This window comes from Pieris napi, chromosome 7, assembly GCF_905475465.1.
Source record: "Pieris napi chromosome 7, ilPieNapi1.2, whole genome shotgun sequence".
Classification (NCBI taxonomy): domain Eukaryota; kingdom Metazoa; phylum Arthropoda; class Insecta; order Lepidoptera; family Pieridae; genus Pieris; species Pieris napi.
The window spans coordinates 3,682,759-3,710,364 of NC_062240.1; the positions used below are offsets into that span (position 1 = coordinate 3,682,759).

General features: G+C 33.2%; 1 protein-coding gene across 1 annotated transcript; it reads left to right on the top strand.

The window, feature by feature from the left end:
* Positions 1–17: 17 nt before the first annotated feature.
* Positions 18–27,579, top strand: LOC125051095. Its single transcript, XM_047651247.1, has 12 exons — positions 18–576; positions 1,779–1,970; positions 9,914–10,060; positions 11,606–11,794; positions 12,655–12,805; positions 13,120–13,251; positions 14,058–14,225; positions 19,078–19,267; positions 23,202–23,353; positions 23,784–23,899; positions 24,666–24,830; positions 25,080–27,579. Exons 1-12 carry the CDS (start codon positions 303–305, stop codon positions 27,407–27,409), a joined length of 4,206 nt encoding a protein of 1,401 aa, XP_047507203.1. The 5' UTR covers positions 18–302; the 3' UTR covers positions 27,410–27,579.
* The last annotated feature ends 27 nt before the right edge of the window (positions 27,580–27,606 follow it).

A 27,606-nucleotide genomic window follows, 5' to 3' on the forward strand; every position in this document is an offset into this window, starting at 1 on the left:
TATTTCGGTATTAGAATCGCGCAGGGACAGTTTGGAATGAATCCAGTAACTGACGCGCGCGCGCACCGCACTCCCGAGATGCTGTCAAAACTATTATTTGTATTTAAAGTGTAGTGAAAAAGTTAGTGCACATAAGTGGCATTTTTATATGTATCAGTATTTACTTCATTTTCATTCCAAATTTTAATTAGATTCCGATTAAGCTTAGTTAAAGTGAATCGTGTTCTGTGATTGAAATCCGCAGCTGACTCACAATAAGCAATAAAATACATTTATTTTGAGAGCAATAAGAGCAACTTGAAATGGCGGAGCACACGCCGTTTATAAACCGGCATTTGTTTATTTGTATTGCCGTCTCGCTCTTGCTACCGATCGTTGACGAGGCAAAGGTGTACGAAGATGGCCGATTTCAGAACGAAGAAAAAAGATTAACCCGGGAGTACCATTTGAGACAAGGGGCGGTACGTGGGTTGATTGTAAAGCCGGGAAGACAATATGATTTGCAACCAGTTGAAATGTTTCTTGGTGTGCCGTATGCAGCACCACCTACGGGGAGCTTCCGATTTATGCCACCCGGTAAACTGTTTAACAAAGCTACTTATTTTAGAAACCCTGAACAAAACAGTACCTACTGAGCGTGTACTCTTTAATTCTCATAGTGATACTATGTTTTTCCAATCGTGATATAGTTTTTTTCAATATCTCTTATCTCTAACTTTCAATATCCGTAGCAACTAGCGTGGTTGTTACCTTAGATTCTGGGTATAAATTGCTATGATTATTGGGACAGAGATAGATTTTTTATTAAGATGCCCATTATCTAAAGCTAATTTAATGTGAAAAATAAATGTGTTTGCTCCCATAGAGGTGTGTGAATTTTCAGACCTAGTGATGAAAAAATAATACTAACATGTTGAATTGTAATCTTTGTTTGTGTTTTACGGGTCGATTACTAAGCAATAGTGCATTATGTAAAGTAAAGGTTATTGGTTAGGTAATAATTTACTTAGAAGTTTCATATTCCTTTTATAGTTTTGTAGCGTTGCTACAGAGTTTGACGTCTTGTTTGCATGTCTTTTTCTTGAACATAATTCTCGTATATATGTTTATAAAAGGATCTAAAAGGATTTACCGATTTTCATAGTTTTTTTTTGGATACTTGGTACGTGTAAATATGACACTACATTTTTAATCTTCTTCCACCAACCATCATTTTTTAATAGCGGCATTATTACTGTAATCTATAATCTTTAAATGACAAAACAACGTACCGGGTCTGCTAGTTTCGTATATATTTATTTATTTATTATAGCCTCTATTCGGACATGCCAGTATTTTTCTTTATTTTTCGTATATTGTACTTTTCTTCCACTTTTGCTTGTCCGTTTGCCAGATGGCAAAGGCCTCCTCCAACCTTCTCCATTCTGGCCTTTCTACGGCCACTCTACCCCATGTTGTTCCCGCGACTTGTATAATGTCGTCGTCCCACCTTTTTTGTGGTCTACCTCTCTTTCTCTTTCCATCTCTTGGGTACCATTGTGTGATTATTTTACTCCATTTGTCCTTTCCCCTGATCATGTGGCCTGCCCATTTCCACTTTTGTCTTCTTATTTTCAAAGTTATGTCCTGTACCTTAGTCTTTCCTCTGATGTTGCTACTCCTTACTTTGTCTTTTCTTTTGATCCCAGTCATGCTCCTTTCCATGGCATGTTGACGTATATATAAAAATGTTAATTGAATAAATTTTTAATCTAATATCTATAAACCTATATTTTCAGTCAGCGCACCACCATGGTCTGGTCTAAAGATGGCGACTCGATTTGCGCCGGTCTGCCCACAAATCCTACCGCAGATCAGAAAAGGAAATCCGCCATCTTTAGGAAGACAACACTATTTAAATAGACTGAAACCCTTCTTAAAAGAAGAATCCGAAGACTGTTTATATTTAAATATCTATGTGCCATATAGAGGTAAGTTCTTATATGAAGATTCTTAATATAAACGCACTCAACTACTAATAATTCGATCTTTTGTCCTTATCACTCTAGTGTGGTTCGCAAACTCTTTAAAATTTGCATTTGTATGTATATCTCTAAACACGCTTCGTTTTACGCGTCCCGCTGTTGTATAAGTTGAAAACTGCTTTTGTAGAAAATAAACTTGGTCAGGCTATATCAAAATATAATGTGAAACAAACACTTTGAATACTTAATATTGCACACGAAGGAGCTCACTATTTGACAGAATTTGCTTAGCAAGAAGGTGCCCAAACTATATTATCTGCACAAGTAATAAGTTAGTTAAGTTTATGTCAGAAATGTTCAGTTTGTCTAAGAAAAGTTGGTAAACTTCATTATTGAAATGAAACCTAAACAAATGCCGAGTATAAACAAAAGAGCATCGTCTAACAATTAAACGCTGACTTGTATTCAACATCTTCGTCCTAATTAAGTCCTAAGTTCTTTGAATAATTCTATGAAATGGGAATAATAAAATATTACAGTTACTATAGCTTCTGTGCATTATACTATTAAATAAATAAATAAAATCCTTGGCGCTACACGTTTATTTGATCATTTATTTTTTTATCGACAAGTTCTGAGTGAGAGAGTGATCGGCCTCCTCTCAGACATTCCGGTTTCTTCACGGTGTTTGCCTTCATCGTAGAATTATTGTGCATGCTTAAAGAAAAAATCCTTGATGATTTGCACGCTTAAGTGATTTTTCGACCATGATTTCGGGCGATTTATTTTGCTATCGGAGATACTCTTGTTGCCACCATTGATCCTTCCATATTGGACAATACAAACTTTATGACCATCCTTGAATATTTGAGATCATCAACAGAATAATCAGGGATAAGCAATTTCATACTAAGGCGAACGCGTTTTCAGCACTTCACGACTTTTCCATATTTTAAGATCGGTGTTTTGTGACCCGGACGTAATTTCGATATTCCACCCTCGATCGAAATTGCCAATCGAAAACTACGCAATCTGCATGTTACATTTTTCAATATCTCTATTGGATTTAATTAGTACCACAAATGTAGTGATAGCCGCGCCAAAATCCAGGGACTTGCGTCGCTTTTATTTTTTTTTACAATGGTAATTTTAATACTGATATGTACTGTAATGAAACATATTTTTGGATATATGTGTATTTTAGGTTAGGTTAGGTTGATTTCTTGAATTAAATATTTTGCCACGTTAGTTCGTTTTTACTGAAATAATTGGGTTGGTCGGGTCCAAACAATAGAGTCAAAGTAAAATAATAAATCTGCGTCTCCTTAAGAGACGTGTACCTACTGTCTTTTAAGACAGACTTTTCATAAAATTTATGTTATATCGACTTGTAGCATTTCTAGTCGTATTGTCTGTGATGTTCAAATTACAAGACTCAAAACTGAGTTATCACTTTTACATTTATTATTCAGTAACTTGTGTAAACACATTCTTATTTATACGTTAACTAGAATACGAACTGTACTCCGCTGCCGAAGTAACCCAAAATGAGTCTTGGCCTCCGAAACTAGTAAACACCACCTTTTGCCTATCGCGCTACGGCTTGCTAATCAAACACTTGGAGATCGCGTAGGTCCTTCTCAACGGCGTCTTTGAAGCGATATCTGGGCCTGCCGACTTGTAGGCGTTCCGAGATACTATTTTTTAAACCTCCGATCTTGTCCCATTCTCTCAAGATGACCAGTCAAACGTTAGTTAGGCTTCACCAGATATGTTAGATTCGCCTATCGATCTTGTTTTTCCTGACACTCCAGCTTTCATCCTCCCTCTTGTAGCGCTTTGAACCTTCCGCAGAAAATGGTATGGTATGGTATGTTCAACATCGAAGTCTTACGTACGACGTATGGGTCTTTAACTGTTTTGTAAATACGGAGTTTATTTATTTACACTTCGTCGCAATAAAAATAAAAGAAACACAAATAAACATACATAAAAATTATAAGGGATGCAACGGGCGGCCTTATCGCTAATAAGCGATCTCTTCCAGGCAACCCTAGTTAAAGAGAAAAACTAAAGAAACATGATTTTTTTATTTTTTTTATTTTTACATTTAAGGTACAGAAACAGACATCAGATTGGTTAAATACATACAGTTATGTGTAATAACTAAACATTATTTGTAAACCTGAAGTCCAATTAGATCTGTACACAGCATTTTCGTGGAATCTTTAGTGCTGGTTTACCAAATACTAACAATTACATACAGTATATAATATGTACATATTATATTAAGCTTTTTGACACAAAAAATAGAAAATAGAAAAATTAAATGCCAAAAAAAAAAATAAAAAAAAATTGTTGAGTACTTCTTCTGAGCAATTCGGACGTTAGGATCTTGTGAAGAACTAGAATAAGGCGACAGACTTTGAAAATGTTATTGCTTAATGCTTATAAATATTAAGTAAATAGACTAGAAGTAAACCGTTACCGAGCATATTTATGTTTTGTATTTAGGGCGCCAGTTTGGATCAAAGTCCATAATTACAAAGCTGTAAGCTCTTATTGGCATTAGCGGAGCAAATATTTATGAACACGGTTAAAAGCATTTTCGCATTTTAAACTGTTTCATAGCACTATTTAAAGAATTCACCCGAACTAAATAGAAGCGATTGATTGGCGGCTGTTTATTTGCGGAATGGGGTTAGTGGCGCCATTTTATTTTAATATAATTTTCGTATTCAATTCGATAAATAATTACTTTCTTCGTTGATGATCGTTCAGCGTTAATGAACTTTTATTAATTTAATTTTATAATACGACGTTTCAATAGTGATTTAAATAAAGTTAAATTTAATGTTCTTTTCAATCGTCGTTTGAAATGTTTCGATAACCTTGGCATTTACTCGGAATTTTATAAATTGTTAATTACGTTTTGCCTAATTGAAATTGGCTAAATCAAGTATGAAAGTTTAGTTGTATTTATTGATTACTAACCCGAAATAATAAATCTTAAGCTTTTAGTTAAATCAATTAATTGTTTAAATAAAACACTATTTTGACCGGATTGAAGTTATGTATTATTATAAATTTACAACTATTTAACATAATTTTAAATTTATCAGACAACCGAACACAATCCGCGAAAATAGAGGACACCGTGAGCCATTTTTGCCAAAACCAAAACATAAATACAGATAATGCAATCGATTAAAATATCCACGCGTTGAATTTTCAACCCCTTCATATAAAGGCCGATTTACATTATCTTAGTGTTTAGGAGAGTGCTTTAGGATAGTACTTTAGTTAAAACATGTAAACGCTACTTGCTTTAGTAAACGCTACGCTAAAGAACTTGCCTTTCAAGTTGTACTAAAGCACTCTCCTAAACACTAAGATAATGTAAATCGGCCTTTACGTATAGAAGCGCAACGGGCACAGCTAGTTATATGACTGTAAAGCGTAAATTACCAATTTGGCTCAAGGCTCAAAGCTACAAGGAGTACAAAGTTGGAGTAGGCAGGTAAAATGAATTTTTTATTAAACGTCAAAGTTCGGCTCCGTAATAGCCCAGTGGGTAACTTAAATTGCTCGTTCAAGTGAGATGGGATCTCTGCAACTTCACTAATCTGATTACCGACGGTCCGCCTGTTATATCGCTATTGTGTTTTGATTTAACGGTTTTAAGTTGAGTAACAACTACTTATTCTAAACCTTCTTCGAATATTGTAATATATATCATATTCAAAATTCAAAATCATTTATTCATTTTAGTAACACAATGTACACTTATGAACGTCAATATACAAATACATATTAAATTCTTATAATTTTACATTTACTGCCAGTTTTCAAATCAAGGGCGTTTAGCGGACGAGAAGAACTGGCAATAAACTCTCCACGACTCTTTTTAGTCACCAAGGTTTTTACTAAATGTTTGTAAGGATCTGCAGCCATTACACCATGTTCCACATGATCTTTAAGTAATTAACAATATTAATTAAAAATATATATAATAACGAAAAAAAATCAAAGATTTGTCATCTATCAGCAGTAGGCATGTTGAAAGAGGGGCACGCACTTACATTCTCATGGGAACAACACACAAACACGTCGAAATAACTAACATCACCGCATACACGAATTCATATTACATTATGATAAAGAATACGATATGATTTATGTTGACGCCTGGTAGATATATAGATAGTAATGGTGACCCCAGATCTAGTGTCACCGGTACAATCGTGACATCGCGATATATCCTCCTCCTATACATCGCTAAATGCTGCTAGCGTTAAAGGTACACGGCCCCAGGGACCAAACTCTTTTTAATTTGTTTTAATTTTCTTTTTATAAATTTTAAAGTTACGATTCTATAAGCAGCATTACTTATAGAAGTTCTTATACATATAGTATAAGAATTCTGTATTTTGATGAAAAAGAGTTTTAATATTTAAATTTTATTCTGTAGATTATAATATTATATAGGGGCTTATGAACTGTCACTCCAGTAAGTCACCTGAAGTGACTTTATTGTGAGGATAAGGTCATACCTGGAACCGACGAGCTCGGTAGAAAACAGTAGAGTTTCAAGCGTCATATCAATCTAATAAACCTAAACATGTAGTCTTTAGTTGTCGATTCTCAATGAATGCAGATGGTGACAGACAAAAGCTTTTAACAAATATATACTTGGGGTAGGTCTGGAACGCCTTTTTAAATAAATTACAGCTTAAAAATAAAATTACGATTCCAGAAAACCTGGATAAAATATTAAAAAGTAAAGAGATCATAAATACTTTACTGCGAAGGTTAGGTACGAATAATATAAGCAAAGTTTAAATACAGCCCGAATAATGAAGTGCTCTAGTAATTATTTAAATAAATAGACTTGTTAAATTTCACTTGGCAAATAATGATGTTAGTGAGAGAGTTCTTAGATTTTGTCGTTCCACAACTTTCCGTCATTTTTTGCCACGCTATGTGGAACCAGCAGCCCATTGAAGTATTTCCAAACCAATTCGAGTTACTTCAAGAAATTAGTGTACCAATTGTTAAAAAGCCAGCAACGCACTTGCAAGCCCTCTGGCAATGTGAGTGTCTATGGGCGGACGCTATCACTTAACATCAGGTGAACCTCCTGCCTGTTTGCCCCCAGCTACATATATATATAAAGATAAGATTTAAAGATCCTTTATTAGATAGAATGGCTTTGTTATTCCTCCTTTTTACTAAATATGTTGTAATGAACTATGAATCGTAGAATTTAGAATTTACATATATATATATATACATAGTATATTCTTTGTATTTGTATAGGTGTAACTGTGCTTTGTGTATGTTTAAATGTGCATTCCACTTTTGGCTCTTGTGTATAGTGTAATTTTTTGAATATTGTATAGTACTCGTAAGTAGCTGTAGGAATACCAATAAGCAAATAAATATAATAAAGTTTAAAGAAACTAACATAGAAATTGACACAATAACTAATTTAATTGCTTTTAATTATAATTAGATATTTTCATGCTAGTTTGATATGGCTGATAGTGCGGTTTTTTTAGTTCAACCATTATAATATGTATCACTATCAATGCAAATACATTATATATTTATTATTTAATATTTTTATACTTTTAATTACTAGACGAATAACTTAATTAACCTAAAGACGATATAGCTGTTTAATTTCGGTAGCATTGGCTGAACGCCAACGTTACCTGCTCTATTTAATTTAAACAAGCTTTTCACGTAAAAATTTAAACATATATACAGTAATTAGTGTAGTATATTTATAAACTACCGCAATTGCCATTCGCCAAAAAAGTAATTAAAAATATAGCGGCAATGTCCGCAATGACCGCATTCGCAGAGCGGTTACAATCGTTGACGACCGTCTTTTACGAGTGGCTTAGTTGTCTAACGTTGCGATGTAGTCTATTTGCATGTCCTACCGCATAATGAATAGAGGTGTCTAAGGAGAATATTCTGTAATATACACACAAACAATAAAAATCAATGGTCATTCTCATCCTAATATTGGCACATTATTTCTAGTTTGCTACGAGTTCTTTTAATATCGTTAGGTAAGTTAGAATGAAATTGAAATTGGTGCTCTGTAAAGTAGGTCCCTACCAATTCAAGCCAATTTTAATTCAATATTGGTTTTACGAAATAGCTCTGCCGAAATATTTCATAATAATTTCGCTAGAAGCTCTATATATATATAAAATTCTCGTGTCACAATGTTCGTTCCCATAGTCCTCCGAAACGGCTCGACCGATTATTATGATTTTTTTAATGCATATTCAGCAAGTCTGTGAATCGGCTACTATCTTTCAAACCCCTAAGTGATAAGGGGTAACCCCAAAAAAAAAGTTTTTATTTTTTTATGATACAGCATACAAAAATACATACAACCCTTCATTTTTATTTACCCTCAACGATCAACCCCTATTTATTATTTTTGTATATAGTTATTTTTATTGAGCTAAAAAATGTTTCCTAGAAATAATATACATGGCAAAATGACGTTTTCAGGGTCAGCTAGTAATTTTATATAAATCTAAATCAAAAGCAACATGAAATCATTATAAATGTATTTTAATTACATCCGTCTTGAACAGATTCCATAACAATACATTCGAGTTTCAAGAGAAATTTCAGCAAGACAATTAACCGCATTTACATCTGTTCGTCTATTTTAGTTCCACTTAACAATTTGGACACCCTCAAAACGGATATAAATAGTACGGCGCCAATCGGTTTCTCAATGAACAGTATATTTAGAAGGGCGTGAATGTATTGCAAATGCAAAAACTGCTTTAAGTGAAGAAAATTCAGGCCATTTGGGAAAACAATTTAAAAAAAGACGTTTTTAAATACGTACACTTAGTAATATTTAAACAATTAATAGTTAAACTATAAAAATTGTATTGCGTAAACTATAATTGGACAATCGTGCACCAATGGACTTTCTTTCTATGAGCGCATTTAACATTAGCTCGAACGGTGAAGGAAAACGTGAGGAAACCAACATGTCTTAAGACACAAAATCTCGACGACGTGTGTCAGGCACTGGAGGCTGATCACCTACTTGCCTATTAGATTTAAAAATGATCATGAAACAGATTCAGAAATCTGAGGCCCAGACCAAAAGAGGTTGTAGCGCCACTGATTTATTTATTGGTTATTATCACATTGGTTTTTAGTTCGACGAAGAATGAGAGTTTTTAGTAAGCCAGATACAGCTAAATATATATAGGTATTACATGAAATAAGAACAATTTTCATGATATAAGCTTAATGTAGGCCGCGCCAAAAGAGTAACGTAAAATAACCCGAAGTGACATATAATAAGACAACATTACAATTTTTCCTTTTTTTAGAAGTAATATTTTTACAATATTTTGAACAGAATATTCTGAGAATTTTAAAATTAAATAGTAATGGAAATGTAATATAGCTTTTCTCGTCTTAATTTGCATTTTGAACCAGAAGTAATGAATTAGTTTTCAGTAAAAGTATTTATTACTTATACAAATAAATCTAGACAAAAATAGTTTAAATTTACCTAAAATTCCCTTACTGCTTTTGTAAACCCTATTTACGTATAAAAAACAGATTTTATTTTTGGTATTGTATATTACGTGTTACTGGCATCTATACAGTTACATGTGAACTTTTAGGATGTTACTGCAGCTCAAACATGTTATGTCTCTTACACCACTTCACAATACACTCAACCATCGCATTTTCATGATATTACTTACTGAAACGAAGAGTTTTATGCAGTTCGTAATACCACAACAGTACGACAGATGGCGCGATTAACAAAATAAAAATTGTTTTAATTTGTATCTTTAACTTGATATTCTTAAAGACCTTAAATTTTAATTTCGATGTCACTAATGATTATGTATGAAAAAATAAGTTTTTATTTACTTTTTCAGAGCAAAAGGCGAAAAAGTTTCCCGTTTTAGTGTTTATACACGGAGACTCGTTTGAATGGAGTTCAGGCAATCCCTACGATGGCAGAATCTTGGCATCATATGGCAATATTATGGTGGTCACTGTAAATTTTCGACTTGGTATTTTGGGTGAGTTTTAGCAGACATTCGTATAAAGCGTTTGAGTACATTTGTGTCGCCAAGTTATGTTATAAAATTTAATATATTTATTCTTCCTAATTAGATATCGGATGGAAACATTTGTGCCTATGTTTCAATAATCTTGTTAAGGTTATCACAACAAGGCTACAATTATGTTTCGCCGGTAGTAGAATACAGAGGCATGACATTCTTATTGATTAACACCCAGTAATAAAAGTAAAACATTTATTTAAAATAATTTATTTCCTTTGTAAAAAACTAAATTAATTTACTACACAACTTAAAACTATTTGAACTGGTTTACATCCTAACACCCGCTGCCCCATTAGCGAACTGGTTTCCATATTCTTCCGCTCCATTTTGATAGTTCTGATATCCAGCCCCAGAGTTCGCTGAGTTATCAAAGCCTTCACCACCTCCTATGTTATGGCTTTCATCATTGTCCTCTTCCTTGATAGATTTTGAATGATGGTGATGTGAGCCAATGTTATGGTAATGCTTGCCAGCCGCATTATGAACTCCATGAGATTCCACCCCACTAGCACCTTTATTGAAATGTCTACCGGCGTATTCCTTTCCATTGGCAAACTGACCGAAATACCCTAAACCACGATTCATACCATTTGTGGGTCCCGTTTCAAAGTCATTTCCAAATCCAGGCCTCATGGCATTGTCGGCATTCATTCCATTTTCAAATCCCATTTCAATTCCGGGTAGCATTCCATTTTCAATATCCATTCCAGCTGGCAGCATTCCATTTTCAAATCCAGGTCTCATTCCATTTTCAAACCCAGGTCTCATTCCATTTTCAAATTCAGGTCTCATTCCATTTTCATAGTCGTACCGATGTCCAAACCCTCTATGGCCGAATGGATGAGCACTGATCACGGATAAGAAAGTTAAGAAGAAAAAAGCGAAGGTTTCCATTTTGTCAAATGTTGAGTAACGTAATCGTTGAAACATCAAACACTGAGTGACGATATTCACAAAAATATACAATTTATATACGTTTAACATAATTAACTAATTGTCCCTTAATCATAATTAATAAGTAAAATTAATTTAAAAAGCTTTGCTCGTTATGTCTTTACGGGCATTGCTAATGAGATTCATTTCTTAAACAGCAAATTACATAATTAGGTAGATAATTTATTATTGGGTTATTTAAAATGGTATCTATTATACTACGATAATTGCTTAGGATTATACTTTCTTGCTTATGCTTTTTCTAATATATACGTAATATGTAAAAAAATTATAAGTACAATCTCTATTATAAAAATTTGATTTATTGATATTAAAGTCGGCTTAGTTATTGAAACACATATTCTTAAAACATCAATTTTTATTTATGAAAATGAGTTAAACTGACTAATATGCGGGTCTTGCTTCAATAAGAGTATGGCGTCAGAAATAAGTCTGCATATCTACATCCCAAATTTAAAAAAAAATATTACCTAATTCAAACAACAAGCATATTATCGCTTACGCTATGCGTTACTGAAATTGTAAACCTTTTATTTTAATTCACAGGTTTCATGAAACCAAGCCTGACCGAGCACGCGTACGGAAACAATGGTTTGTTGGACCAGCTAGCTGCGCTGCAATGGATCAAGGATAATATAGAGGACCTGAACGGGGACCCGAAATCTGTGACACTAATGGGACACGGAACGGGGGCGGCATGCGTAAATTTTTTGATGCTTTCGCCTATATCAAATGGTATGTTTATATTTTTTTTTAAATAAATATTTATGATGATACCCATACAATAAACCAGTTATTTGATACTTGGCAAATCTTAGATGTATATAATATATATACATCTAAGATAGTCGGTGAAAATTAGCGTTATATGGAATTTCAAACACCAAGATTTGTGTAAAGTTAAAAAAAACTTCAATAAATAAATATATATATGTTGACAAGATTGACTTCTATCAATTTCCATTAAACACGAGGGTTTCAAAACATCGAAAGTACCTACTTATGATACTTATTATAAGTATTATTATGAGATATAAGTTTAAGGCTAAAATCAAAATTTCCCACTTTTACTAATACGAGTATATACCTAGTTTCAGACTAATACTTTCTGTTGAACAAGCAGTTGCATTGTAAAGAGCTGTCTGTACCTTATCTTAATATTTAGTAGTAAATTTTCAAAATATTACTTCATTAATAAAATAAATCAGTGGCGCCACAACCTCTTTAGGTCTTGGCCTCAGATTTCTGAATCTGTTTCATGATCAATTAAATCTAATAGGCAAGTAGGTGATCATCCTTCAGTGACACACGCCGTCGACTTTTTGGGTCTAAGACATGTCGGTTTCCTCACGATGTTTTCCTTCACCGTTTGAGCAAATGTTAAATGCGCACATAGAAAGAAGTCCATTGGTGCACAGCTGGGGATCGAACCTACGACTTCAGGTATGAGAGGCGCGTGCTGAAGCCGCTTGGCCAACACTGCTCCTGCTATAGTATATCATAAACTATTAAATTTTCAGAATCCCTTCGGTCTTACCTTGTTAAAGAATTCCTCTATAGTTAACAATTAATAATAATACTTTTGTGTCTTCCAGGTCTATTCCATCGTGCTATACTTATGTCCGGATCGGCGTTGTCAGACCGCGCAATGACGAAAGATCCAACCCAGTACACATTACAAGTCGCTCAGAGTCTCGGCTGCAAACCCAGCTCTAAGAACATGATGACTTGTTTGCAGAACAAACCGTACGTGGAAATTATTTAATAACAATCCTATTGTGAATATCAATTGTAAAAGTAATGATCTCCAGTCTGTTAATACTTACTCGATTTTCAGTACAATGAAAAGTGAGATTACTTAGGGTGAATAATTGTTTTATTTCAAATTGAAAGCGACCTAACGTAAGCCGAAGTATGACGGTGTTCTTTAAACAATTAACTATTCCATGTATAAAATGAATTTAATTAAACAAAACAATGGGCAAATGCGGCATTCTCTCTTTATTTGAAACGTATCGCATTGTTAGGCTGATATAGCATATTTTATCCACATTTTTCAGCTTATCAGAAATAAAGAAAGTGCAGATATTGTCCCGAGAATTCGAGACACCATTGGGGCCGGCGGTGGCTGGATCGTTGATACCTAGCGAACCTGCCCAAACCATGGAATCATTTCCAAATTTACTTAGCAAGTAAGTAAAACTATTTAGCGAAAGCCGTACATCAATATTTATAAATAAACTAGCTGACCAGGCAAACGTCGTTTTACCATGTATATCATTTATAATAAAAAATAGGGGTTGATCGTAGAGGGGTGAAAATTAGGGGTTGTATGTATTTTTTAATGTTGTATCATAAAAAAATAAAAATAAAAAATTTATCTAAAAATTAAAATAAAAAAATTAGGGGTAATGTAGGACTAGCCTTAACATTTAGGAGGATGAAAAATAGATGTTGTCCGAATCTCAGACATACCCGATAAGCACACAAAATTTCATGAGAATCGGTCAAGCCGTTTCGGAGAAGTTTAACTACAAACACCGCGACACGAGAATTTTATATATTAGATTAAAACTCTTTTGCTACATGTATGTCTCAGCCAATATCAGCTATTTAAGCAGATATATTTCTATCATATTCTAAGAACGATCTGCCTGCTGATGTTGAATATTGTAAAATAAATTCATCTAAACATAAAATAGTGAGGTAAACTTGTATGTAATAATAATTAGTGTGGGATGTATGTATCTCCAAGTCATAGTAAAAAACGAGCCCTTTGGATATTTTTAAAGGTTCATGTTTCGTAATATGTAAATAAGAAATTTGAGTAGAAGGAACATGGGATGCTCTCTTCTTCTAGCCATCAAGTCGATCTTACCCTAAGCTTGCAGGCATCTTGAATATATTTAGAGGAAAGGTTTAATTTAACTTAAGAACAGCATCGCCACTTGACTCGTGCTTAGCTACTCAAAATAATAATAAACACAAATATTTCCAGGTATCAACTCCTAAGCGGTGTGACGGAACTGGAGAGCTATCATGACTTTGGAGTGATTCAGTTGGACCACGGAATTCTGGAAAACCAGAGAGATGACTTCATCAGGAAGTATACAAAAATTGTTTATGAGGGAGCTGAAGATATCGCCTTAAAAGAAATATTGTTACAGTATGTCATATTATCATTAATCATGTCATTCAGTCACTCTCCGAAAATTCTGTGATGCCTTTAAGTAACTTTTAGTTGAAATAACCCGGAACAATGTTAATAGAGTTAACTAGAGTCTGGCTAATGAAAGAAGATCGTTATCTTCTGAATTTGCCGCGCTTTTTAACGAGAAAATTAAAAAAAAATAGTTTGGTATCCCTAAAAGTTTGATATATTAAACTTATTTGATACTTGATTTTATTTTATTATTTTTTACTTTGATAGTTACTGTATTTGTATGAAATTAAATACTATACGTATTTAGTATTTTACTATTGATACTTAAAATGAGCATTGCATGGAAAACTTAAACTATATTTATTATAAAACAAAACTTTATTCGGAATAATCAAATCTTGCGAAAGAAACGAAATATTCTATCAATTAAAACAAAGTTTAGGCTATTTTACCTGTTAACTATTCGGTTAATAATATATAATAGAAATAAAAATGAGTACATAATTGCATGAAGTATCAAGACAATAAATCATACTAACCTAGGAAATTCAATGACATTATGTGTTGCCATCCGAAAGTTTTCAAATAATTCAAGTATCTTCTTTTATTAGCCAGACCCTATTAATATTGTTCCTGGTTATTTAAATAACCAATCGGATAGCTAATTGTCATTTAATATAAGCATTTAATAACCATTATGCTTAAAACTAATTAACGACTAGTAGAAATAACGATTACTTTAAATATAGGTACCGGTCGTTTGTCACAAGTGTTGCCCTTGTTAAGTAATGATAGTTTTTATTAAGAACACAAAAATAAAAATACTTTAAACTGTAGGTACGCTATTAAAAAATTGAAAGATTCTAAATAATTATGCGCGTCTTCCTCACTTCTTTTCCATTCTCATTATTAAATTCTGTTTCAATAAAATAATTTCAATACAAATTGGATTATTGTGGAAACCCCAGACGTTCTTAGAATCAATTTTCGTTAATTAACTCATTGTTATACCCAGCTTTATAAAACAGAACTTGTAGTAAGAATAATTAGAAGTTCTAAGAAATTTTATGATAAAATTATTGGTTGTTTCTTATCATAACCCGTATTTCACAAGTATAAATTTTGTATTTATTTTTATTTTTACTTATATATATAAATTTATAAAAAAGGCTGGGCCTCAGATTTCTGGATCTGTCTTGTGATCATTTGTTTTTTCTAAAATAGTAGGTGATCAGTAAAAAGCTGACGGCGTGTGTCAGGCACTGTCTAGGTCTAAGGCAATGCGGATTCTTCACCGTACGAGCGAGTTTGAAAGCGCCTGGGATGAGAGTCACACGCTGTAGCTGTAGCTGTAGCCACACTTTTCTCACGAATTTATAAAACTTTATATTTACATTTTTTTTAGGATTTATTACGTTTTCTTCACTTTCTTCTGTTATTGCACTTCTCTGTGTTACTTTAGCCGTCATATTATTGTTTTATTTCAGTGCAAATAAGATAAATAAATAAGCTCATCAAAATTATTAAATTAAAATTTAACCGTTAATTAGACATAAAAGATAAGTGCAAGATAATTATAGCAATCGAGAACTTATGTACGTATGTATGTATGTAAGGAAATAATTCTCTCAAGCCCGTGTTACGTTCGACTGTTTCTACATTTTAATTCTGAAAGGCTTTTTGCAATGATACAGTATATCTATCTACTATATCTGTTTTATAATTAAACGCTATATTTTTATTCAATTACCCTTTTCTTTAATGAAAAAGAAATAGTATTCGATACATTAGATACATTATTTTAATTGTTTGATATCACAACTCGTTAAACTCGAGTTACTCATTAAATAAAGGTTCGATGTTGACAACGACACAGATATTTTCATTAAGCTTGCACAAATACCAATTTAGATAATTAATTGTATTGTTATTAATTAAGTAATATATACACTCGCGAGCAAACAAATCGACTCAAGCGCTACCTCCGCATTCAAAGATTGTTTTAAGTGAAAGTATACAACATTTTAATAAAAATGATATGTCATTTGAAAGCTTGAAACCTAAGCTTTACAAAAAAGGTCAACACGATTAAATAAAACCAATACCAACATGTTAATTTGCGCAATGAGCGCGTATGGGACAAATTACTCACTACGCTACCAGCCAGTTGCGCTACCCTCTACCCCTATAAAACCCCCGTTACCCTTCAACCTTTATCAATCACTTATCAACAGGGAGTGTGTAACAATAACAAATGGTTCACTTATCAACAGTTGACCGATACACATCTCCACAACATGCATTCATTGTTTTCAAGAAACCATGGATACCACACCTCAAGAAGCCGCTCAAGTTTTTGCCTTATTGCAATAAGGACTCAGACAGCGAGTAGTCGCTTACCAGCTTCACTTGAGTCAATCTGCTGTATCCCGAGTATGCAGACGATAGACAAGAGACTGGAGCATTCACTCGGAGACCAACAACCAGCCGCCTCCGTTGTACTTCTGAACGAGACGACCGTTTCATTGTCTCAACGCCCTGCGAAATCGGCACCTTACGTGTGTCGACGTGCAGGGCGAGCTGAGACGTGTTCGAGGTACAGCTGTCAGCGAGTGGATAGCAAGAAGACATCTGAAGGAAGCCAACCTGATTCCAAAAAGGCCTGCAACGGGCCCCAAATTGACTGCAGGCCACCGGCAAGCTCGGCTACAGTTTGCTCGAGAGCATCTTAACTGGAGCATTGGGCAATGGCGATCGATCCTGTTGACTGAAGAGTGCAGGATGTGTCTTCATGGTAGTGACAGGAGAGGCCGGGTCTACAGGCGTCCGGGTGAGCGATTTTCCTAATGCTGATTCGCAGAAATCGTTGCCTATGGTAGCGGTTCGTGTATGATGTGGGCTGGTATCTCGTTGGAGGGAAAAACCGAGGTCGTTTTCATGCCTGGAGTAGGCCGAAGAGCAAGACTGACAGCTGATGGGTACATCACAAATATTCTCCTGGAACATGTTGTGCCCTACGCAGGATTTTTTGACGAAGACTTCATCCTAATGCATGACAATGTTCGATGCCACACAGCGCGCGTTACTCAGCAGTTTCTTCGAGAAGTCGATTTGCGCACAATGGACTGGCCTGCGCTCAGTCTAGACATAAATCCCGTCGAGCATTTATGGGATGAGCTCAAACAAAGGGTACGAGCAAGAAATCCAGCCCATTCGAGCCTTTAAGAATTGAAAGCAGCTTTGTTAGAGGAGTGGGAAGGTATTCCTCAAGACACCGTCAAAAAATGAATAAGGTTGATGAAGAACCGAATATGGGCTGTAATTAGGGCTAGGGGGGCAATACCAATTAGTGAACCAATAAATATTATACTCTTTAAGATAAAAAAAACGTGTTTTATTAGTAAATTCTGAACACAACTCCTTTACCCAAAATCACAGTTTTACCCCATTTAACTTCAGACACCAATAATAAAAAAAAGGATACATGGATAATAAGAATGATGACATCTCATAAAAGCTGAAGTTAAGTTAAGCTTTCAAATGACATATCATTTTTATTAAAATGTTGTATACTTACACTTAAAACAATCTTTGAATGCAGAGGTAGCGCTTGAGTCGATTTGTTTGCTCGCGAGTGTAGTTTACTCTCATGATTTGGTATAGCAAATGCATATACATACATACCTAACCCTTAGTTTTCACCCCTCTACTACTAACCACCATTTCGTAATTTTGATAATAGTGCTGTCATAATTTTCAACTGCCAGTGTTCGATAACAGATCACTCACATCAGAGAAGCCCGAAAAAGATCGTTTGCCGGATGATTTCGTATAATTACTGCAGCTAAAAATATAAAATTTAAGTGCCTTAAGTCTAATAGCAAAATACTCGTAGAAGCTTCTAATAACATGAAACCTTTTTGCGTCTTAACTCTAATTAGAAACATTTGTAAATTCAATTCCGTAATACGATGCATCGAAGCATGTGATTGTAAGATGGAATTTTCAATTAGCTCTTAACTTCTGATACTGTAGACTAATTGCTGACGTGGTATTTATATATAAAACTATTTTTTGTGAAGTTCTCAATCAAAGTGGAACTCGGCCTATACTTCTACGGCATCTTGGTCGGCATAGTTTTTGCTATATGCTTATTGACGCCATTTGTATTTTGCATTAAAAATAAAAAGAAGCGTTGTTGATACCTATCTGGTATCACATCTGTATTGTTAAAGGAATAAGTATTTTTAAATAAAAATTACTAGGAAACACTAAAATTGAGAAGTGTTATAATTTTATTTATCGTTAAAATTTATGTTCACCGTAATTTTCATATATATACGTAATAGGTATTGTAATTTATACTTTAGAAAAGTCATTATAGATGATATGGTGTACTTTAATAAATTCTTTAATAGGTATAAACCCAAATTTATTCCATTATTTACATGGCTCAATATTATTTTAGCCGGTCGTAATTAAGGAAAGTTAAATAATAAGTATAAATGTCTATACTCGCGTTATCAAAAATATATTTGAGTGATAAATGAGTGATATGGGAAATTATAATACATATTCGATGGTGTTTGACCGATGATTGACAATTAAAACATTAATGCCATGTTCAGACCCAGGATCAAAAAGAAAAATAATAAAAAAATTCTCGGTTTTAATGGAATCGTTTTAGATCTTATGAACAAATGAAAATATAACACTAGATCTTAATTTTTTATGTTCAGTAATAACTTTTTTATTATATTACAAATAAAAAACAATAACTAACCTTAAAATATAAAATAATAAGTTAGTAAAGTTATTAGTTTTAGTAGTTCTTAATACTTTAATTACATTTCAGATACTCCACATCCAAGGTAGACCCGCAGCGCTGGTCAGTCCAAACAAATCGAGATGTGGTTTTGAACCTATTCAGTGATGCACGTACCTTGGGGCCTATTATCAGCTTGGCTAATTACCAGTCAAAGGCCAACAGACAGTCATACTTCTATGTGTTTGCACACAACTCCGTAAGCACGGAATATGCACCGGTATGTATTTTCATTGTTAGTAAAAATAATCTATGGTCTCTTTCTGTCAAATTGTGATTACGATGTGAAAAACAGAGACAGTACTTTAGTTAATTCGATGGAACTATTTATTATGAATGAGGGGACACAGTTTACTTCTAATATAGCACTGAAACTCAGCTAGTAATAAAATTATACGGAAATATATAAACAGCCAGTAATACTCAAAGATAAATTTACTTTTGATGTCAAACGTCAAAATTTCTGTAATTAGTATCACGAAAATATCTGACCTATGACATGTTGTCGTTTGTATTAATAAATAGATTTTAATTAATGCTTAAATAACGAACTAATTATATTATAATAAAAATAATGAAAACCTGTCAACTTAAATTTAAAAAATTACAATATATTTATTTATTTATATTATATGCCTTCTTCAGAAATACGTAGATACTGAGTTTGATGAAACTAATACTGTTCGCTAAGTTGGATTATTCCTGATTTAAATCCAAAAAGATCATCTCAGTATGACCGCGAATTCAAAGTTGGAGAAACAAACAAACATACTTACACTTACTATAAAGTCCATGAATCATGTTCTTGGAAGCCGAAATAGATGACACTCAAATATTAATAAATAAATATAAATATTAATAAATAAATATATAAGTTTAATTATAAGCTAAATTTGGAAATCGGTTAAAATATTTCAATTTTCCTCATAAATAAACACAACACCGTTTAATTAATTAAATAATTGCGCTACAGCGATATAATTTGAAAGATAATAATTTAATTCAATACTGCAACACATATAGCATCTGCCAACGAACCGCATTATTTTATTCCATCGTGAAATTATCAGGCCGTATTAAAACTCCACCGACCGAAAAGCGACGTTTTAAAAACTCCATTATCATTGTTAAATATTCAGAACGGAAAAACTTTTTCAACAACTTTAAGAGTTTATTCAACAGGTACTTAAAATCATCACGTTGCAATTAAAATACGATTTTTTGGCTAAATGTCTTGCTACGGTAAACTGATGCGACATTGTTATATCAGAGATTTTATATATTATTTATCTTAGTTATGTAATAATTAATATTAGATTTTCCAATTGGTATTTTAACTGTAAAGTCTACAAAACAGTATTTTATGTTAATTACAATCTAATTATTATGCCTAGTAAGTAATATTATGCTACAATTCTAACTCAAACTAAGATAATATTCGTTTACACTCAGTGTTTTATAATGTATTGGCACTAGATAGTTTGTTCGAGATACCGCACTTCACTACACCACACTAGTTTCACTTACTCAAAAGGTTTAGTTCTCTTAAGGGGTATTGTTCCCGTTGTATCAAGAAGTTGGATTGCCTCAGATTCATAATGTAGTATGTTTGACATATATGGGACTGTTTCCACATTAAGATCCTTGGATACTTTAATTTTTATATACCACGGTGCAAATCACTTTGTTCTGGAACCGTTGTATCGTTTTTAAATTGCTCCTTGCTGTACAAAATCAAATAGTCTCCAATTATCCTTAAATATGATTTAAACTTCAATCAAAAATAAGCTTTAAGAAACTTCTATCAGGAATCACAGTTGTTTAAATTGTAAGCGTCTGAAACTCTAGCACTCATCTTAAGACCTTTTACCTTTTATCTTTTAAGTTTGTGTAAAATATTTTATTTTTATTATAAACATAAAATAATATTACTGTTTCTTTTTATATGCTAAAAACTCTCGCTACATTCTCATGTATTATATGAAATATACATATATATTTTAGCAGTTTTAAAAAGTAATAGTAATAACCTCTAAATTTAGAAAAACATTTAAGTTGAATTCTTTTGATGTTTGTTCCTTTGAAGAGGAATAAAAATGTTTCCCTATACTAATATTTTAAATTGAGTACATAGCACTTCGCCAGTTTCATCGAATTACGTATAAACAAAATATTAAACAGCGAATCAGATATGAAACGCGAAAAGTAATATCGGCTGCAAGTTGCTACAAATATTTACATTCGATATTGGTACCGGGCAGGGACGTAGTCAAAGACATTTTGTTTTGCTCAGATATCTGTTTCCTTAATAATTTTCCTTCATATGGAATTGACTGATAAACGCCGATTTTCGGGTATTAGAGCCGATTTCTCTACATAGGATGTACGGTCTTAACGGGCAAGTGCTGTTGGCTGAAATGTATTCACGAAGTAAACATCGTGAATAACTATAACAGCGTACTTTGAAAAACCGTTAGTACTAGTTTACAATAGAATATTGCATTAGTAAACGATGCAAATGAATCATGGAAAAATAATTAACGTGGCTAATTAATTTATGTAAAATGTACTTCATTTAGTAAGTTAACACATTATATAAGTTCGATAAAATTACCCGCATGGAATTTCAAAATTATTATAATAAATTCTAAATATTCTTAAATACATAACCAGACGATTTTTATGGTTACTACTACGATTGAATAGGTGTTGTAACGTCTCCATGCGACCCTGGAATCGGGTGAAAACGACAAATATTTTGTAAATTAAAATAAACCCGTGGTAAATATCGGATATTGAAAGAAAACTCTTACGGTTTGGTGATGTGCCAATGCTTCGCCTTGTAGTAGTAAATATTGTTTTTCAGAATAACAATTTTAAGGTTAGTGTTGTTATAGTTTTTGGTTGATGCTCTTAACATTTGTAAATATAAAAAAATAAAATAATATCTCTTATACATCATAGTAAAATTATAGTAATCAAATTTTGTTTTATATGTTGGCATACTTTTGTAATTGTAATTTATTTAGGTAATTATTATATGGAATCTTGATTTAAAGCTTGAGTCATGACTTAGGGTCTGTTTCACAATGTACGGATAAGTTCTACTTAAGTTCCAAATTAGCTATTTATTACTTATTGGTAGGATAAACACTATTGTTGCGTTTCACGACTGTCAGATAGCGCTATTCGTCACATAAAGTGTATCGTTATGAGTCCGATGAATGTCAAATAGCACAATTTATCTTCCAAATAATTTATTTGTTGCATAGCTATTTGGTACTTTATCCATATATTATGAAACATACCCTTAGTAGACCAGTGCCGATAATTTTTGAAACCAAAAAAAATTACAGTAGGATGAAACCCATTAGAAAAGGCCCTCATTTTGATCATATTCCCCTGAATATGATCAAAATGAAAGGAAAAATAAATTACGGTCGATCTGAGGTCGGGAAGGGAAGGGGGGGGGGGGAGGTTTAAGGGTAAAAAACGGTTTATCTCGATTTCCGGCAAAACTAAAAGTCCTATCGAAGAAAGTTAAATGGCAAAGTTGTAGGTAATAAAAAGATCTAAAACTTTTGTATTCACACATTTTTCACATCACCTCAAAATTTATGTGAAAAATTAAAAAAACCAAGGTAAGTTTCAACTAACAATTTGGTGAAAACTTACCTTTCTATGTCCCAAATACACTGTAATTTATTTGATTAAAAATATTTATTTGTTCACCTTATTTTGTATTAATATCGAAAAAACACCCTAATTTTCAATCGAAAATTCTGACGTCAAAATTTAAGCTTTTTTCAAAAAGTTGGTGTGCTTTCAGTTCGTTGAAATCTCTACTTTCCTATGGTAAAAATATATATATATATATGACTATAGTAAATCTTCTCAGAAAATGCAAAAAATCGTATGCAGTAACGCCCAGACCCGTCATCCCCTTCCCTACTTCTACCTATTTTTTTTTTTTGCGTTAATATAATAAATAACGTGGCTTCTTATTTTCAAATCGGCTAAGTAACTTTACCTCTTTATATATTTAAAATGCTTAGAAACATTATACGTACATAATTTTGTAATAATTAATTAATAAACTATCATGCACAAGTGCATTAGAAATGTTTGATAACGTGTAATATTACTTATTTCAGTTAAATAAAAGCGTGCACGGTGAAGAACTGCCGTATGTTTTGGGTGTCCCGTTAGGTGGCGCTAATACGCATTTCCACTCCGAATACACCCTGAGGGAAAAACTACTTAGCGAAGTTGTTATGAGACTGTGGACCAACTTTGTCAAAAATGGGTAATGCTATTTGAAGTATAAAGTGTGCTTAGTACTCACGTGTAACCGTTTTATTTCTTAAGTTTATACGGTACAGCAACCTGGTATCCAGGGTTTGATACCCACAAAACAACCTTTTTCAGTTTAGGAAGCCTCTACCTTATTTTGACATAACCATTGATATAGGTTTAAGTGGTCTTAAAACAATTAAACGAGCGATTTTGCATCCCTCTGAAATTATGAATAAGATAATATTGAATAATGACTGAACTTCAAAAATGCCTTTTTTTGGAGTGTCACAGAATTAAGGATCACAGGGAGTTAATCTAAAAAGTTAGGCCATCAAAAACAAATGACGATTTTATTTTAAGGTTTGAAGCAATACAGGCTAAAGCCTAGAATAATATCACACATTTCTGAATAGTATGATACGAACGGCGCTTATTTTCAGTTCTCCAAATACACAAAGTGTGAATGAATACCAGACGTTAGACAGAAAAGTATGGAACCAATACAATGTTGAGTGGCCTGAGTACAATCTTGATCATCAGCCGTATTTAAAACTGGGTAAGATTTTAAACTAAAAGAGATAACTTAATAAAGAGAAAAGCAGTAAAATTTGAGGAAATGTATTTTCTTATAATTAAGGCAATAAATATATAATTTATGATTTTTCTAAGAGTAACATAAAATCTTTTTCATAAAAATATGCTTCTTAATTATCTTACTTGAAGTATCGAGTTACGTAAAACTCCGATGTTTCAAGTGCCTTACAGCGGTGGTCAACGAAGCAGTGTAAAATCTAATTAATTATTTTTATATCCGTTAAGGAATTAAATTTGTTGTACTCGGGTAAAACAAAGACACAATTATATGCTTCTATAGTTAATTCATTGCATCTAGCAGTTGTAAAATAGCCTATAATAAATTTATAAGTACATATATTTTTTTTTAATATATAAGTAATGAAATATAAGAACAAAAGCATAGCAAATACCCTTTAATAAATAATTTTGTAACGATATTAAATTTTTGTTGTGCAGATTTCTCTTAATATACTTGGTATCCTTGAGGTGCACACACACATTGCACACTTGAAGCGAACCGAATGGCAAAAGGGAATTTTAAATTTTTATTTTTATTGTTTTTGATATGTCCTATTTTACTTTTTATTTGAGTATTGTTATTTTGTGTGTTTATGTGTGTGTGTTTTCATATGTAATAAATGTTATGTATAGGTCTATTTCTATGTCTACATAGATATGGTAGCTCTTCAAAGTTTCAGAGATATATTTGTTTTATATCCAAAAGGATGAATTCATCAATATTCCAGATATCCCGCCCTCAGTAAATAGCCTGTACCGGTCGAACTACACGAGGTTTTGGATTGAAAGTCTGCCAAAAAAACTAAGCAGATATGTGATAGACCCGCTCTACGCGTTCACACCGAGCACTACGGTTCGACCAAAGCCGCCGCCGATTCATAAAAGTCCTTTAGGTAAAAAGAATACTGGAAACACTTTCGATACAGATTAGTTCTTTATGTATGGTTTTTTTTCAATAAGAAGAAAACCTTGTTTATTGGGCTTACTTACAGGCAACTTAAAACCAAATCATAACAATGCTAATGACGATACATTCACATGAATGTTGTAAAATATTTTCTTAATAGTATTATGTACATACATTTATTATATTATGTATTGTGTCTCTAAATTTAAACCAATAAAAAATAATTTCATTACAGATACTGTCAGAAAAATATGGTCTCCACAACCAGTGATTAACACGAACCACTATAGCATGGGATCGTACGGCAAATTGCGGCCATACTCGCAACCCGAGCACAAACCGGACACAGATGCAATATATAGAGAGATACAGTCCATCAAAACTCCATCAAGACCCGTCCCGCCGCATTTAATGGAAAAGCACACCGAAAAACCCATATTAAATACAGCTAAAACGTCGAGTACAACCGTTACCCTCATTATTGCCCTGGCTGTTCTATTCTTGGCGGTAAATGTAAGTATATGCGCCCTATTGTATTTTAAAAAGCGGAGATTACGACTTCAAGCTCTTGAGCGTCCTTCGGAAATAGGTGAAGTAGATATAATCGGACAGAAAAGTTCCGACAAAAGTGCCCTCCAGAAGCTTAAAAATGGCTGCAGCGTTATTAAGTCGATAAAAATACCGAAGAAGAAAATTAATAAGGAGTGTAAAACCCCCAAATCGGATGATTCGGGTGGTTTCAGGGAACGATTTCAGTTAAGAAGGCATTTATCTACAAGTACATTGGACGCACATACTAAAGTTAGGGATTGGATAACGAATGAAGTCATGCATAGGTGTTCTCCTAATATTTTAAGAAAATCAAATTCCGATGTCAACAATACAGCTAAGCAGTTCACTAGATCTGAAGAACTTCTGACAGACAAAAAGATAAAAACAGATAAAATAGCGGTTACACCAACAAATCTTCTGTCAAAAAACTATAAAAAGAGAACATCAGAAAAAACCACATCAACTTCCGCTCTCGATTCTCATTCTTCCATTGTTAGTAATAACAAATCACACAGTAAAACAAGTAAGTCAAATGATTCTATCAAAAGTCAGACTGATAGTATGCGATCAAAGAAGGTATCAGTTGCCATCGATGCTACACCATCAGCACGAACTAATTCTATTTTAAATCAAGAGCCTATTGAAATATCTAGGTCTTTTGATTGTATAGACAAAGGAGTCCAAGGTGCTGAACATAAATTACAAAGGTCTCAGACTGTCGCTGATGATACTTACTCGAGAGTCGTTAAGCCGCTTAAAACTTCGACTGATGTACAAAAAGACGAAAAAACGTACAAAAATGAAATCAAACTTTCACTACAAAATCCAAACTTAAAAATATCTCATAAACATTCCACGTCGGATCCGGTCACAGATGTTAACTATGAGCAACTAATGAAACAATTACAAGGGGAAGCAATGAACATACTTCCCCCAGTTACATTTAGAAACGAAATCAATGTAACATCGCGGGATGATATGCAAGCTCAACCTTTATCACCAGAGGAAGCATTGCTAACAATAAAACGTCGGAATTTTCCTAAAGTATTGCCAGACTTGCCAAAATCACAGAAAAGACTTTCACTTCAACCAACTTTACAAAGTTTCAGAGGCATTAATAGTCAAATTGAAAAGCTAAGAGTTCCTCCTCAACCCCCACCTAGAACTACAACTTTAGACAGACGCCTCGCTTATAAGAATACGAAAGTGTTATCGTCGTTTGATTCGCCAAGAAAAAATATTTATGGTCCCAACTATGAAAACATAGATAATTTATCACCTTGTTCAGAAATATCAAAATCGAAGTCGTTTGAAAATAGAACTGATTTAAAACCACTCAACAAGGAAAAGGATTTAAACACGTTTTTAACCCATCGAGACTACCCAAAAGTTATAATAGCCTCGAGTGATATTTCTCCCGAACCAAAGATTATTATAAAACCATCGTTAAGTCAAATAGAAATTCCTTCAAATGTTCCAAGAGTAAGATTACCTGATGACTTCCATTCGGGTTCAATAACATCTTTTTCATCATACTGCTCAGATGACGACGAAGAGGTTGATGACATAGAGGAAGATGAATTTGAAGACAAGTTAATACAAGAACTTGTAGGACGCGTAGAATCACCGTCGGAGGATGTTTTGGACTCAAAAGGACCCGCAACAGTTTTGAAAAGAATGGAGATTGTTCCTGTAAAATTAAACACAGTTCAGACACAAAACAGCAGTGATTACGTCTGTGTATCCGACTTGCATTTACCAGATATAAGTCATTTAGAACAAACGGCACAAATCAAACCGAATTTTAGACTAAATAAATTGAAAAATCGAAGTGAGAGTATAAGTAGGCCACCGGAGAAAGCAATAAAAGTTAAACAGAAGAAGCCTGGAGTTATTTTGCATAGAGTAAAGAGCCGTTCGAAATGTGATAGTAAGTTAGAACATTCTACGTCTGGTTCATCTAATGATACAGAAACAAGTACAGGCACCGTTAAAAAAGCGGATCCGAAATGACTAAGTATCTAAGTAATTAAGTATGAAAAGTGATATAATAGAATAATGTTTATTTTCGGTATTATTATTATTATCGGTTATCCCTTATTTTAAGCCTGACAGACAGTTTGTATCAGTGCCTTATACACATATATTATATTGAGTAATAAAGGTTCTTGAATCATAAAGTTTTAACTGGTTTGTTTTAAGACCTGTGT

Excerpts from the sequence above, each read along its gene's own strand:
- LOC125051095 (XM_047651247.1), top strand. The coding sequence starts at position 303 with ATGGCGGAGCACACGCCGTTTATAAACCGGCATTTGTTTATTTGTATT. Across the intron at positions 13,252-14,057 it reads TTTCCAAATTTACTTAGCAA|GTATCAACTCCTAAGCGGTG; the intron begins GTAAGTAAAACT and ends AAATATTTCCAG. Across the intron at positions 23,900-24,665 it reads TCAGCCGTATTTAAAACTGG|ATATCCCGCCCTCAGTAAAT; the intron begins GTAAGATTTTAA and ends TCAATATTCCAG.